The following is a 12,355-nucleotide window of genomic DNA, read 5'->3' as shown; positions in this document are numbered from 1 at the left end:
GGGAAGATCCCACATGCCGCGGAGCGGCTGGGCCCGTGAGCCATGGCCGCTGAGGCTGCGCGCCCGGAGCCTGTGCTCCGCAACGGGAGAGGCCACAACAGTGAGAGACCCGCGTACCGCAAAAAAAAAAAAAGAGTCAGATGGAGAAAATCGGGCCCTCAAAATGTCATTTTCATTCCTTAGCCTTTTATTTAAAAATAAATTTTACTCATATTTTTTCCTCAACTATGCCTTAGTAGGCCAATGGAAAAGTACTTTATATAATTCTTTTTAGCGCTATACCATGACCTTTTAAAAATAGCATCTTACCTTATAAAAGTGAAAATAACAGTTTTCTTTGAAAATCTATTTTAAGTGTTAGATACCTATAAGCATTTCTTCTAAATTAGTCCTTCTAAAGACATTTTCAAAGCGATTCCATGATTTGCCCAACAGTAATTAAAATTAATATAAATTTCAGCTGAAATTTTTTATTCCACAATTCACTTTTCAAACATACCCTCTTTAATGTCTCACTAAAAACAGAGGTTTCGATTGCAAAAAGGCATTAGGATACCTAAAACATTGGTCACAGATACGTTCACAGATTAAACAAACGAATAAAGGGCTGCGCAGGAAGGAGGAGGGAAGGGAAGGGGGAGGAGAGGGGAATTTAGGGGAGAGGAGAAGAGGCAGGAGAGGTAAGGAGACACCCACATACATCCATACTTGTACACTGTAGATGTCAAGTTTCAAAACCCAAGAAGCTTACGGGATTTAAAAGAAGACGTTTGGAAGCCATCCACTGTTTCGAAGTCCTGCTTTTGAGTTCCAACCCTGCCATTTACTCGGCAGATGTTCAAACTTGGTCTCAGTTTTATCAGTTGTAAAATTCATATGGTTTTAAGCAACTGTTCAATGAGATCATGTATATAAAACTGCTCTGTAAACAATAAAATGCTAAGGAGAAAGGTATCTTCAAATTTCTGACATAAATGCCCCAAGCTTTATTAAAAAAAGCTTTATTATACTAAATTATAATCTGATGGTTTGAGAAAGTCCTGGTATTCAAACCGCACAGTGAGAAGGTTAGAGATTCCAGCTCCACACATGATAAAGTTAATCATATTTCCTTGGTGTAAAACAAAAGGCTTAGATAACTAATAAGGAACTACTGTATAGCACAGGGAACTGTACTCAGTACTCTGTAATGACCTATATGGGAAAAGAATCTAAAAAAGAGTGGATATATGTGAACGTGTAACTGATTCACTTTGCTGTACAGCAGAAACTAACACAACATTGTAAATCAACTATACTCCAATAAAAATTAAAAACGAAAACAAGAGGCTAACAAGTCTTCCCAATATCCTTCTAAGAAAAAGTGGGGGGAGAGGGGGAGGCAGGGAGGGGAATTATTGCCATATATATTCATTTGAAAAAAATAAGTGACAATCTAAAGTAGAAACAATGTACATTGAATCTTAAATTAAGGCCATTATCAACAATGGCTATTGACCATCTTAAGCCACTTAACCAAATCAAAAATACAAATGTGTTTCAAATAATTAAATATTCACAGAAAAAAATACTCCATACCCAACAAAATCAAACTAATTTGCCAAGGGAAAATGTAATGGGCATGGACATATAATGAACATGTTATGGTCTTTTTCAAAGGTCTATTTTTAGACATGAGACAAACTCTCTTTAATTAAAACCTTTGCTATATACGTATTTCCTGAGCAAGTAAAACCTAACAAATCCAATATGAGTGAAACACTGTACCCTGGAAACAGTAAGGAGCCCCGAGTCATTTACAACAGTAGTTTCATATAACCTTCCATCACTCTCACCACAATAGCAAACATGCAACCTTAAACTAACTGAAAGCTTTCTAAATTTAGATACCTTCAAATAATGCATCTTAAGTTATATGTAAAGGTTTAGTAAATTAGTTATTACTTCTCTTATCTTTAATAATGGGATATCATGTTTAACTTGTAATCAAAATGGAAAGAAAGCTGTTATACCATATATTAGTGTACCAAGACTCAGAGTTTCCAGTCTATATTTAGTTCACATTAAAATGGAAGCAAAGACGCAAACCAAGCTAAAAATAAAATGTTCTACAAAGATGAGGGTTTTAAATGGATTGAAATCTAGCTATTTTTGGTCCCCTAAACGCTGATTGCATTTCACAGCACCTTAACTTTGTAGTACTTTGCAAACCGTTTTCCATCACCTAGGATAGGGATCAAAAAACTACAGCCCACAAGACAAATCCATGGGCCATATATACTTCTGGCACCTGATAGTATACAGCCCACAAGTTAAGAAGGTTTTTACATGTGTCAATGGCTTTTTTAAAAACAGAATATTTTTTAACACATAAAAATATTATGAACTCAAATGTTAACATCCTTTAATAAAGTTTTATTGGAACAAATGTAGTCACATTTTACCACATACAGACATATACCACACATATACCACATTTCAGCTTCCTATAGGTATTTAAGTATTATCTATAGCTGCTTTTATACTACAACAGTAGAGCTGAGTAATTCCAACACAGACTGCGGCCCACAAAGCTTAAAATATTTACTACCTGGCCCTTTACAGAAAAAGTTAGCTGATTTCTGCCTAGATGAATGTTAATTATTCTAATTCAAGATATCTTCCTGCTCATCACCTATCAAAATGTAAAAACTCCTACTTGCCTTTCACATCATGTTGAGTTTCTGAACAATAAACCTGTTAATATTACTTTATTTCTTAACAATCTTCTGGCCTTGTTTCTGTTTCCCGTCCTAGTTGGATCATTACCCAATCCAATGTTTCCATGCAGAACTGTGGCTAAAAGTCTTAAATAGTATTTTCGAATCTATTCTGTTTCTGTTTTAAATACTGGATATGAATCAGCATGACCCACTAATGGGCTGCCACCTACAACCTGAAAAACACTGAGCAAGTCTTCCCTAATCTACTCTATCGAAGGTTTATGGTGAAAAATAATGTTCTAATTGCACAAATTGTACCTCATAAAGCAGTGAAAAATACAAATCAGTATTTCCATATTGATTATACCTTACCATAAAGATATAAGAGTTTACTTATACATCCTTTGTGTTAAAGTAAAACCAAGGTACCAGCTGAAGAATGTGGTGGTTATTCTTTTAATGGGCTGAAAGAGATGTCCTAATCCAGATACAATGTTGCAAAGTTCTGAATATCTTTCCAGTGTTTAGGTATGTTTTACCTAAATTTAGAGACTCATTTATGGACATTAAAATTAACTGTAAGAAGACATAAATGTCAAAAAAATAAATGTGAGCATAATAAACCAAATTAGGAAATATTTTTGACACATGAAGCTTCAAGACCTTAACCAAGATGAGTCAGTGTGAAAAAAAGTCATTGAGATGGCTCCCACTTGTTTACACTGTTTGGCTTATGACGGTTGAACAATCCTAGTCTATAAGCCTGACCAATGTTCCTCCAGCCATTCGCTGCAAAATGAAAGACTACAGTATTCATGGGCCAACAAAAAGCAAACCGACTGTCCTTCACACTCATGTTCAAAATCAAGCGGGTCTGAGGTTGTATCAGTGCTGTTTCAGAATGTCTCACTCCCAGCAAACACCTGTGAAATTCTCTACAATAGTAAATCTGAATGCAAAATCAAGCTTCTCCTTGAAACAAGACCAAGAATTTAGGGATAACAGCCAAGGGTAAAGAGAGAGGAAGAGATTTGATGAGTTACAGCTCCCTTTGGCTTCCCCACATCAGCACTATTTAAACTTGCATATAAGTGATTTTTTTTTCCTTTGGGGAAATCGAGGCACCCATAAAATTATCTAGCGTTTAGCACCTGGGTAGCTAGATGAGACTACCTGAAATTCCATTTAGCTAATACAGAGAAAGGAAAAAAGTGAAAAACAGAGAAAGAGAAAAATAGTAGAGATGACAGCAAGGCAAAGAAACAGAAGGAAAAAATGGGAAATGAAAACGGGAACAAAGAGCATACAATATGAGGATGTGACAAGGGTACTAAAATGTACATGAGCATTTTATTAAACCACACTAATTTAAAAGGCATGCCAGTCTTATTTATTCTTTATTTAAAAAGTACATCGTGGGCTTCCCTGGTGGCGCAGTGGTTGAGAATCTGCCTGCCGATGCAGGAGACACGGGTTCGTGTCCCCGTCTGGGAAGATCCCACATGCCGCAGAGCGGCTAGGCCCGCGAGCCATGGCCGCTGAGCCTGTGCGTCCGGAGCCTGCGCTCCGCAGTGGGAGAGGCCACAACAGTGAGAGGCCCGTGTACCAAAAAAAAAAAAAAAAAAAAAAAAACCATGAAGCATCTTTGACTCTTCCCTAAGTGCAGCTTGTTAACAGTTGTGTGTGTGCTTACACATATTTATTTTAGAAAATAAGGAGGCAGGTGCAAACATGAATCCACAGACACATAATAAAAATTCTATTTTCATATATGGGTCCATTAACCTTAGAAAACAAATTCTCATAAAAATAGGTATAGAATGAATTAACTTCTGCAAATTTATTCTTAAAGAGCACACATATCCAATGATTTTATTGGTTCCCTTTTCAAATTCCTCTTAAAGTCCCCCCGTGATAACTGACTCTCCGCGTGATGATTTCTACAGTATGATGAAAATTAGAGTGTATAAATAATCCTTCAGTCAGTCGTAAGCATTTGCTATATATACATATAAAATCAAATTAAAACTCTCAACTTTGAGCCCTCACAGGTCAACAGTACCTGCTACATAAAGAGTAGCACAGCATGCTAATCTCCACGTGACACAAAGAGGTTACTTTTCATTATTAAAAATAACCATGGGTGTGTCGATAAGATAAGAACACTGCACTTAGCGGCAACCTAACTCGAGGTCTGTTGTTTGTGCCGCGTTAGGGTGCGGTTAACCGCGAGCATCATTTACCAAAGGGCAGCAAAGGGGCACAGGGACTGTCAGGTGTCACCTCCCCATCCACCCTCTCAGAGTGGGCCAGGGAGAGGCAGGCTGCTGTCCACGGGAAGGGAAGGTGGCGAAGTTCACTGCAGCTCTGGCTGGTCAGCCTGCACTTCGCTCCCTGCGCAACGCACTCTACCGAGCCATTGCACGGCAGGTAGTACCAAAAATGAAACACTCCTTTTTAGATCCCTGAGTGGGAACTCTAAACAGCGTTTCCGCTTTTTCCCACGCTCCCTGGTTCCCTTCTCCTCCGCCCCTGCCCACCCATCTCCCCCGGAACCCACCCTGGAGGCCCCAGCGCGCCGGCCGGGAATCCCTTTCTGCGGCGCGCCATCCGGCTCCCCCAGGCCCCGCCTCCGGGCCCAGGCCCCGCCCTCACCTCGGCTCCACACTTTCCCGGGATCGCCCTGCGCCCTAGGCGCCCACTCTCCTCTTCCCCGCCCAGCCGCCTCCCGCCTTCCACGCTCCCCTTGGGCCCGCCTCACCTTGGTCCGGATCTGCCCCGAAGTGGACACTTTGCGGATCAGTTTCTGGGGTCCCTCTTGCTCCGCTTCGCTGTCGGACGAATCCTCTCCGGGCCCGGCCGAGGCAGTGGCGGGGGCTACCGCAGCGCCGGCCGCGGCGGCCGCTCCTCCCGCGGCGCCCGAAGGGTGGTGCTGGCCGCCAGCCCCCGCCATCCTCTCCGACTCCTGCGGGGACGCAGCACCGCCCTGCGGGGGCGGCGGCGGTGGTCAGTAGGTGTGCTCTGCTCGAGCCGGGCCCGGAGCCCCGCGCCCAGGCGCCGCCGCCATCTTCCCCTCCCCCAGCCGGCCCCGCGGGGGAAGGGTCGCCGGGAACCAGACGCCTCCCGCGGCCGGGGCCCTCCAGGATCCCGCGCTCCGCTCCCGCCTGAGGGGCGACCGCGGTGGGGCGCAGAGGACACGGACCCAGGCCCGCTGGGACGCCAGCGCACCCAGCCTCGGGATGTTACAGGGTTCCTGACCCGGAATACAACCGGCGCGGGTAGAGAGGATGGGAGCGACAGAGGGATTGGGACAACCTCCCACTTCCCCTAGGGTCTGGGGTCCCCAGGACGGACGGGAGGGCGGGGGAGACGCTAAGCCTCCGCAGCCCATCCCCGCAGGCCCGGCAGTAGCGAGGCTCCCTCCCTCGGTTCCCGGGCAGCAGCGGCAAGAACGGCCCCAGGAGTAGAAAGGGAACCTAGCTTCCTCCCGGCTCCCCTGGGTGCTCCCGCCACCTCCTGGACCCAGAATCTCTCCAGAGACACTTGGGCCTCGCCGCACAGTTCCCGCGAGTAAAAGTCCCCTCCGGCCCCGAGGTGGATGGGCGCTGCCCCCTTTGTCTCTGGACCCCGGAGCCCTTCTCGGCTGACCCGTACCTCTCCCGCCTCCGCCTAGGGGTTCGGGTCCTTTCAGCTCTCCCGACCGTGGCCTTTAGTTTCTGGCCCACCCCCACTCCCATCCAGCGCACACGGAAGAGAAGAGCATTTTCCGGGAGGTTCCACTCGGCTCTGAGAACTTTTGGTTCAGAAAGAGCGATCCCTTTGGCTAACAGGAAACTGGCCAGGGCGTGGAGAGCGCGCAGAGACAAGCAAGTACCCGCAGCCCGAGACGACAGAATGCAAAATAAATATCTAAGCTGAAGCGCTAACCGAGACTGCCTGGAAGAAAACAATGCACTGGAGCCGTGTGAACACCAGTGCCCGAGCACGAAAACATTGGAAGTCCGGGGAGAGCCACTCCCTAACCCGGACTAGAGCAGGAGGAAATGGGATCAACAGGCGGCAGGCACCGCTCACAGCTCGTCCCCCGCGAGCGGGTTGAGCGGACACTTGGGAATAGCAGCCTCGCTGTGCGTTGTGCACGCCCCGTGCCAAAGAACCCTTGTAGGTGTGGGAGGGCTTCCGGGAGAAGAGACTAAAATGACAGATTCCTCTTGTCGTCCACAGGGAATTCCAAACTGGTGTTAGCTATGTTTTTAAGTAGGGCAAAAAGTCCCTGCCAGACTATGCAGTCTCTTCACACTTAAGGAAAGCATTCAGTCTCTTTAGCGTGTTCGTGCCCTTCAGGGTTCATTCGAATTTTTTCAACTGACATGACCTTTGAGGGTCCTCCAGACTAAGGGAGGGATGTTTGAGTTTGGGGTTTTTTGTTGTTGTTTGTTTGTTTGTTTTTAGTTTCAGTCTTACTCTCAATAATTTGCTGTGACAGAACTAACAGTTCTAAGAGATTTTAAGAAGCAATATGCAATCCTAATACTACTGTCTATCCACACGGTAGATTAAATTGACTGAAATGTAAAACGTCCTGATTAGTTTGAATGTGCAAAGACAGGAGATTGCTGCCAGGTAATACTAATCGATAAAGGCTACTTCTCCGGCCTCAGCCGTCTTCTTTAGGAAGGGAAGGAGGTGGCAAAATAAACTTTAAGAGCCCTTATGGCTCTGTAAAAATGCAATTCTGTATCTACAAAGAACGTACTGCTGAGAAGGGAATTCTTTCAGAGAAAAAAATAATCAAAATAATGGCCTTTATCCCAACCCAACTGTTTGGTCACTGACAAGTCCAATGGTCTGACAATGTAAATAAGAGCGCCTAGTAAAGGGCCTTTTGAAAGACTAAACCTAGTTCAAACCTCTCTTTTAATGTAAAGAACCTGAGGCCCAAAGTCACAAGCGGGACCAAAGTCAAAATCATGTGTCTTATTCTAATGTTCTATTCACCTTACCACATCATACAACAAAAGTTACTCAATTATGTTTCTGTTCACACTTTAGGCTTTAAAATTTTATATAAGTAACATTTTCCAGAAGCCAGGCAAAGAGTGATTAAAGGAAAAGGCATTGTTTAATGTCCATGCCTATTCTGTGATCTTAAAAAGAAGACTGAATACACTTCTCACTCTGATTCAAACACTGATCACTTAAAAATATTAAAATAGTTTCCCGTGCAAAAGCTGGGCAATTAATGCTTCAAAGTAAAGGTATTCGTTACTTCATAAAAAATTAACCTCACAGTTATCCCTGCTCTTCAAAGACTCCTGTAACAAGTTCTAAAATTTGGTTGTGACTTTGAAAGCACAGCCAGTCTTAGCCTGCTCATGCTAAATAAATGATCCCTGCTCTACAATTTCCCTAGTACATACTCAGAGTGAAATACTGTGTAAGCAAGTGAAGGAATGTTGCATCATTTCCCACAAAAGGCAGCTCGTGAAAAACCCTCTTTTCTTCAATCATCTCTTCTGAGGAACTGTTTCAAATAATCCCAGATTTAAAGTAGCTGACCCACTAGCAACTTCGCAGGTTTTATCTGTAAAATTTCCAGAATCAATATTTAAGCTGTATATTGTATACTTGCAATGCACTTTGCTTCCCTTAAAAATATAATAGCAATGTCAAGAGCTCAATATTTGCAACCATTTTAATGTACCTCAAAATAGCAACTAAAACAAATTTCAAATATGTGGCATATTACATTATTTCTTTAATTTGCAAGATTTCCTTGAATTTTTCCTTACTTGGTGTTTTCAGATTTTCAAATAATTTCTTAGATGTGTCTTACATATTTATTATTATTACTTTGAAATCTTTGTTTGGAACACAACATATCACAGACACACTATTACAAACTTGGACATAAGCCACATAGACACTACATTCAAAAAGAAATGGAAATAGAAGCTACCACTAAATTAGGTTTAGGTTTCTACTTAATAGGGCTTTCTGTCCCATTTAAAAAAAAAAAAAAAAAGAACTATTATATTGAAGATGTATAAGTTAGAGCCAATTCTCATTCTGATACCAACTTTATGAATATTAACATATTAATATCTATAGAGATTTTTTGAATTACATTCTTATTGATCACTACTCATAACAAGAGGTTTAATATCCATTTGCAACTTTTAAATCTCATGTTCTATGGTTTTACATTAAATATTATATCAAACATAAATAAGTCTACATTTATATTCTGAAGAACCCAAGTACATAGGCACTTTAAAAAGAGTTAGGTTCTAGGACTCAAGTTTCTAATCAATGGGAACCATGCAAAGAACACTGCAGGTTGAACAGGTACAGACCTGCTTTCATTCAAACTTTAAAACTACTTCCGTAATACACTATTCCACATTTAGAATTTAACATTCAAAACTTCATTAAAATTTCCTTAGTTGTTACCTCAACGAAAAAGATTTCAAAATTAATTGTGATATCAATTCCATGTACATATGCTCATCACTGTACCTAAGGCAAAAAACCTTTGGCCATCTAGACTTAATACATAAATATACTTGTAAACTCTCAGTTATGTTTTGGCCCTTTTTCCTTTGAAACTCTTCCCTTCCTAATTTTTCAGTAGTTCTGAATAGTTTCACCAGAGCCAACTAGATAAAAATCATTTGGAAATAAAAATAAATTTTAACAAGTAAAAGGTACTCTAGTATCCCTGCACTGTTTAAGAACTACTTTGTAAATACTCCCACACTCTTCTAAGTTCTGGCTAGAAATCTATCCATTTTCCCCCAGGATATTATCTACAAGTAAGGGCTGCTTGGCTAAATATCCTCCTACCCACTTATTTCCAAAGTATTTTTTAATTAATTAGAAATTTAGGTAATGTCTCTGTTTCCACTGATTTCATTACATTCCAACCTAGCATTAAAGAAAATACACAGACACCTGAATGCTAACATTTATCTTCTTGTAGGCCCAGTGCCCTAGGTGGAGTAATGATAAGGCTAACAGTTTATTTAAATGCCCTCACTTAACTAAGTAACTTCATTTCATCTGCATGTACAAAAAAGTCACGATGGCCAGCAGCTGCTTCTCAGCTCCAGACATGGGTGCATTTCAAGTTAGACTTGCCGTTCTCTTTATTACTCAGCATCGATTCCTGATAACTATGTTTACTCTTCTGTCAGAATACTTTTATGTAGAATCACATCATTTTGGGGTCCAGCAAAAAAGGATAAGGAAAGTAAATCCTTACATGTATGCTGGCATATACAGTAAGGGATAATGCAACAGGATCTGTGTGCTGTGAATACTGCCTGTTCAATATCGAATATTCCTTTTCATAAATGTAAATGAGTATACTTTTAAAGTATTAAAGTTGCCTATATTTGAATTTAAAAAACAGATTTTAAATGACAGCAAAATGGAGTCCAGATCAAAGCAGATGTTCTTAACCCAAGGTCTTTGAGGGTCCACAGATTTGGTTTTGGGAATTCTGCGATTCCCTTGAAATGTTATTAAATTTTTATATGTATGTTGCATGCGTACATTTTGGGGAGAAAGAGAGTTCATAGCTTTGATTAGATTCTTAAAGGGATCACTGATCCAAGAAAAGTTCAGGAATCCCTGATTTTGATGAAATTTGTTTTGAAAGGAAAACTGTCCTTCAACATACTTAGATTAAGCTGGTATTTCCCCACTTAGCTCCACACGTCTGAAATAATTAACATTTAAATACTCTATTTCCCCTAATTTACCCCTTCTTTTTTCTTGTATACGCCACTTTTCAGTAATTTGGATAACTTTTCTAAGAAATTAAATGAGAATCCCCTTTATTAGTTCTTAGACTTTGTGTCAGACATAGCTGGCCACAGGGTTTCAAATAAAATCACTTTGTCAAAAGTATCATTTTTATACCACACATGAGATCTCTGAAGATTTTTTTTTTGGACTCTCTGAATGTAAACTATTAATATGTATGAAACAAGACATTCTGTCTACTCAGAATGAACACTCTGTGAGGATTTAAGGATTTGTGCCTGTGCTGTCAGCTCCAACAGTCCTGGAACATAGTAGGTGCTGTACAAAATACCTGTTGAGTAAATAAAAAGGCTTTCAGTGTTTAAAATAAACCTAATTTTTTTAGGAGAATTCTGCAGCTGGACAAAGTGTCACAATTCATTCACGTATTTCTGTTCGGGCTCTAGCTTCAAAGGCTAATAAATGAACATTTTCATTTTCGTCACTATAAGTAAAGCAAAAATAAAAGTCTTCCTCTGTTTTTCTAGGCACAAAGTAGTTGAGGCATCAGCATCCTAAAGTATTTTTCATTGTGATTGGTGTTGGCTTAAAGTATGCAAGTTCAAAAAAGACTTCACATAGGAGAGTTTAAAAGTAAAAAAGTTACAAAACCAGGTCACTGAATTTAGTTCTCAGTGATCTTTGATTTAAACTCCAAAACTGAATTGTTTTTAGTTTCAAGAATAATTTAATCCCCAGGCATAACCACAATAGAAGAAATACGAGTAGATTGGCAACCTAACAACATGTTCAGATTTACAAAAGCAAAGACAGCTGCAGATACAGATGGATCAGAGTTGAAGGAGCTGGGAGTGTACATATTAGAAAAAAAAAAAAAAAAAAAAAAGGATAACCAAGCCTAGCACCTGACCTAGAAGCTCTCAACAGGCAGGGGGCCAGCCTGAGCAGATAACGCAGAGTCCCTGGGAAAAGAGCATCCGAACATGTTGAACAAAATACTGATGAGGCCAGAAATTTCGGACGAGGCTTTTCAAATAGGTTCAAGAATTTCAACCAAGGCGGAGTAGCAAACATCGAGGCAGGACGTAGAGAGCCAAAATTCGATGCCAGGGAAAAGGCAGCCCACACACGATTACAGAGCTCTGAGCGAGACGGGGGTTTCGGGGTAGAATCACTGGAGAGATGCGAGGTGATTCTGACTGAGTTGGAAGAAAGAAGTTGGAGTTTGAGGGACCAAATCCGAAGCCCCCCGGGCTCCTGATCCTTATCCTCGCACACACAATGCACACGCACACGTTACTCTGGCCCCTAAAATTACCCGACCTCCGCGTTGTATGGGCAGGGAAAATCCTCGTCGCAATCGAGGTCAGCTTCCCGCTTCATCCCTGGCAAACCCCTTGACCCCTAGAAAAGCCCGGGGCTTTAGCGGCGAACACGAGGCGGAGGCGTGGTTCTGGGCTTCAAGCCGCGATCCGCCTAGCCAGCGCGTATCTCTAGGAACCTGCGCGCCCAGGTGACGGCCCAGGGCGCGGTCTCGGGAGGGAAAACCGGTTTCCTCCGAGCCACGAACGCGAACCCACAGAGTGGGTTTCTCCTTTCCCCCTCCCTACCCACCCGCCTCGCTCTAAAATCAAGTAAAAAGTTGAGAAGTCGATGAAGCACGGAAACGGTCCTCCGAGGGCCGTGGTCAGAGGATCGCCGGCGGCCCCTCGAGGAGAGTCTCGGCTGGCCGGACAAAGGCGCTCCAGGAGGCGCGCGAGGAGGAGCCCGGGCGGCGGAGGAAGCGCTGTCCCGGCTGGGAAGCAGCTGGGGACCTCATCCCGGGCCATTTCCTGAACGGAACCCGGCCCGGGCGGAGGCGGGGGTGGGGAACAGAGGAGAAG

General features: G+C 42.4%; 1 protein-coding gene across 1 annotated transcript in view; it reads right to left on the bottom strand.

The window, feature by feature from the left end:
* The window catches only part of DGKH (diacylglycerol kinase eta), a 173,438-nt gene that overhangs the window by 160,416 nt on the left and 667 nt on the right, over positions 1–12,355 (bottom strand). The window contains exon 2 of the mRNA XM_029210192.1: positions 5,464–5,688. Coding sequence (XP_029066025.1) covers positions 5,464–5,655 — 192 coding nt within the window. The 5' untranslated portion in view covers positions 5,656–5,688. The remainder of the gene's footprint in view (positions 1–5,463; positions 5,689–12,355) is intronic.

This window comes from Monodon monoceros, unplaced genomic scaffold (assembly GCF_005190385.1).
Source record: "Monodon monoceros isolate NGI ecotype Baffin Bay Population unplaced genomic scaffold, NGI_Narwhal_1 Super_Scaffold_8, whole genome shotgun sequence".
NCBI classification, from domain to species: Eukaryota; Metazoa; Chordata; class Mammalia; order Artiodactyla; family Monodontidae; genus Monodon; species Monodon monoceros.
The sequence above is the reverse complement of the archived record's forward strand: the minus strand, read 5'-3'. Positions and strand labels throughout refer to the sequence as shown.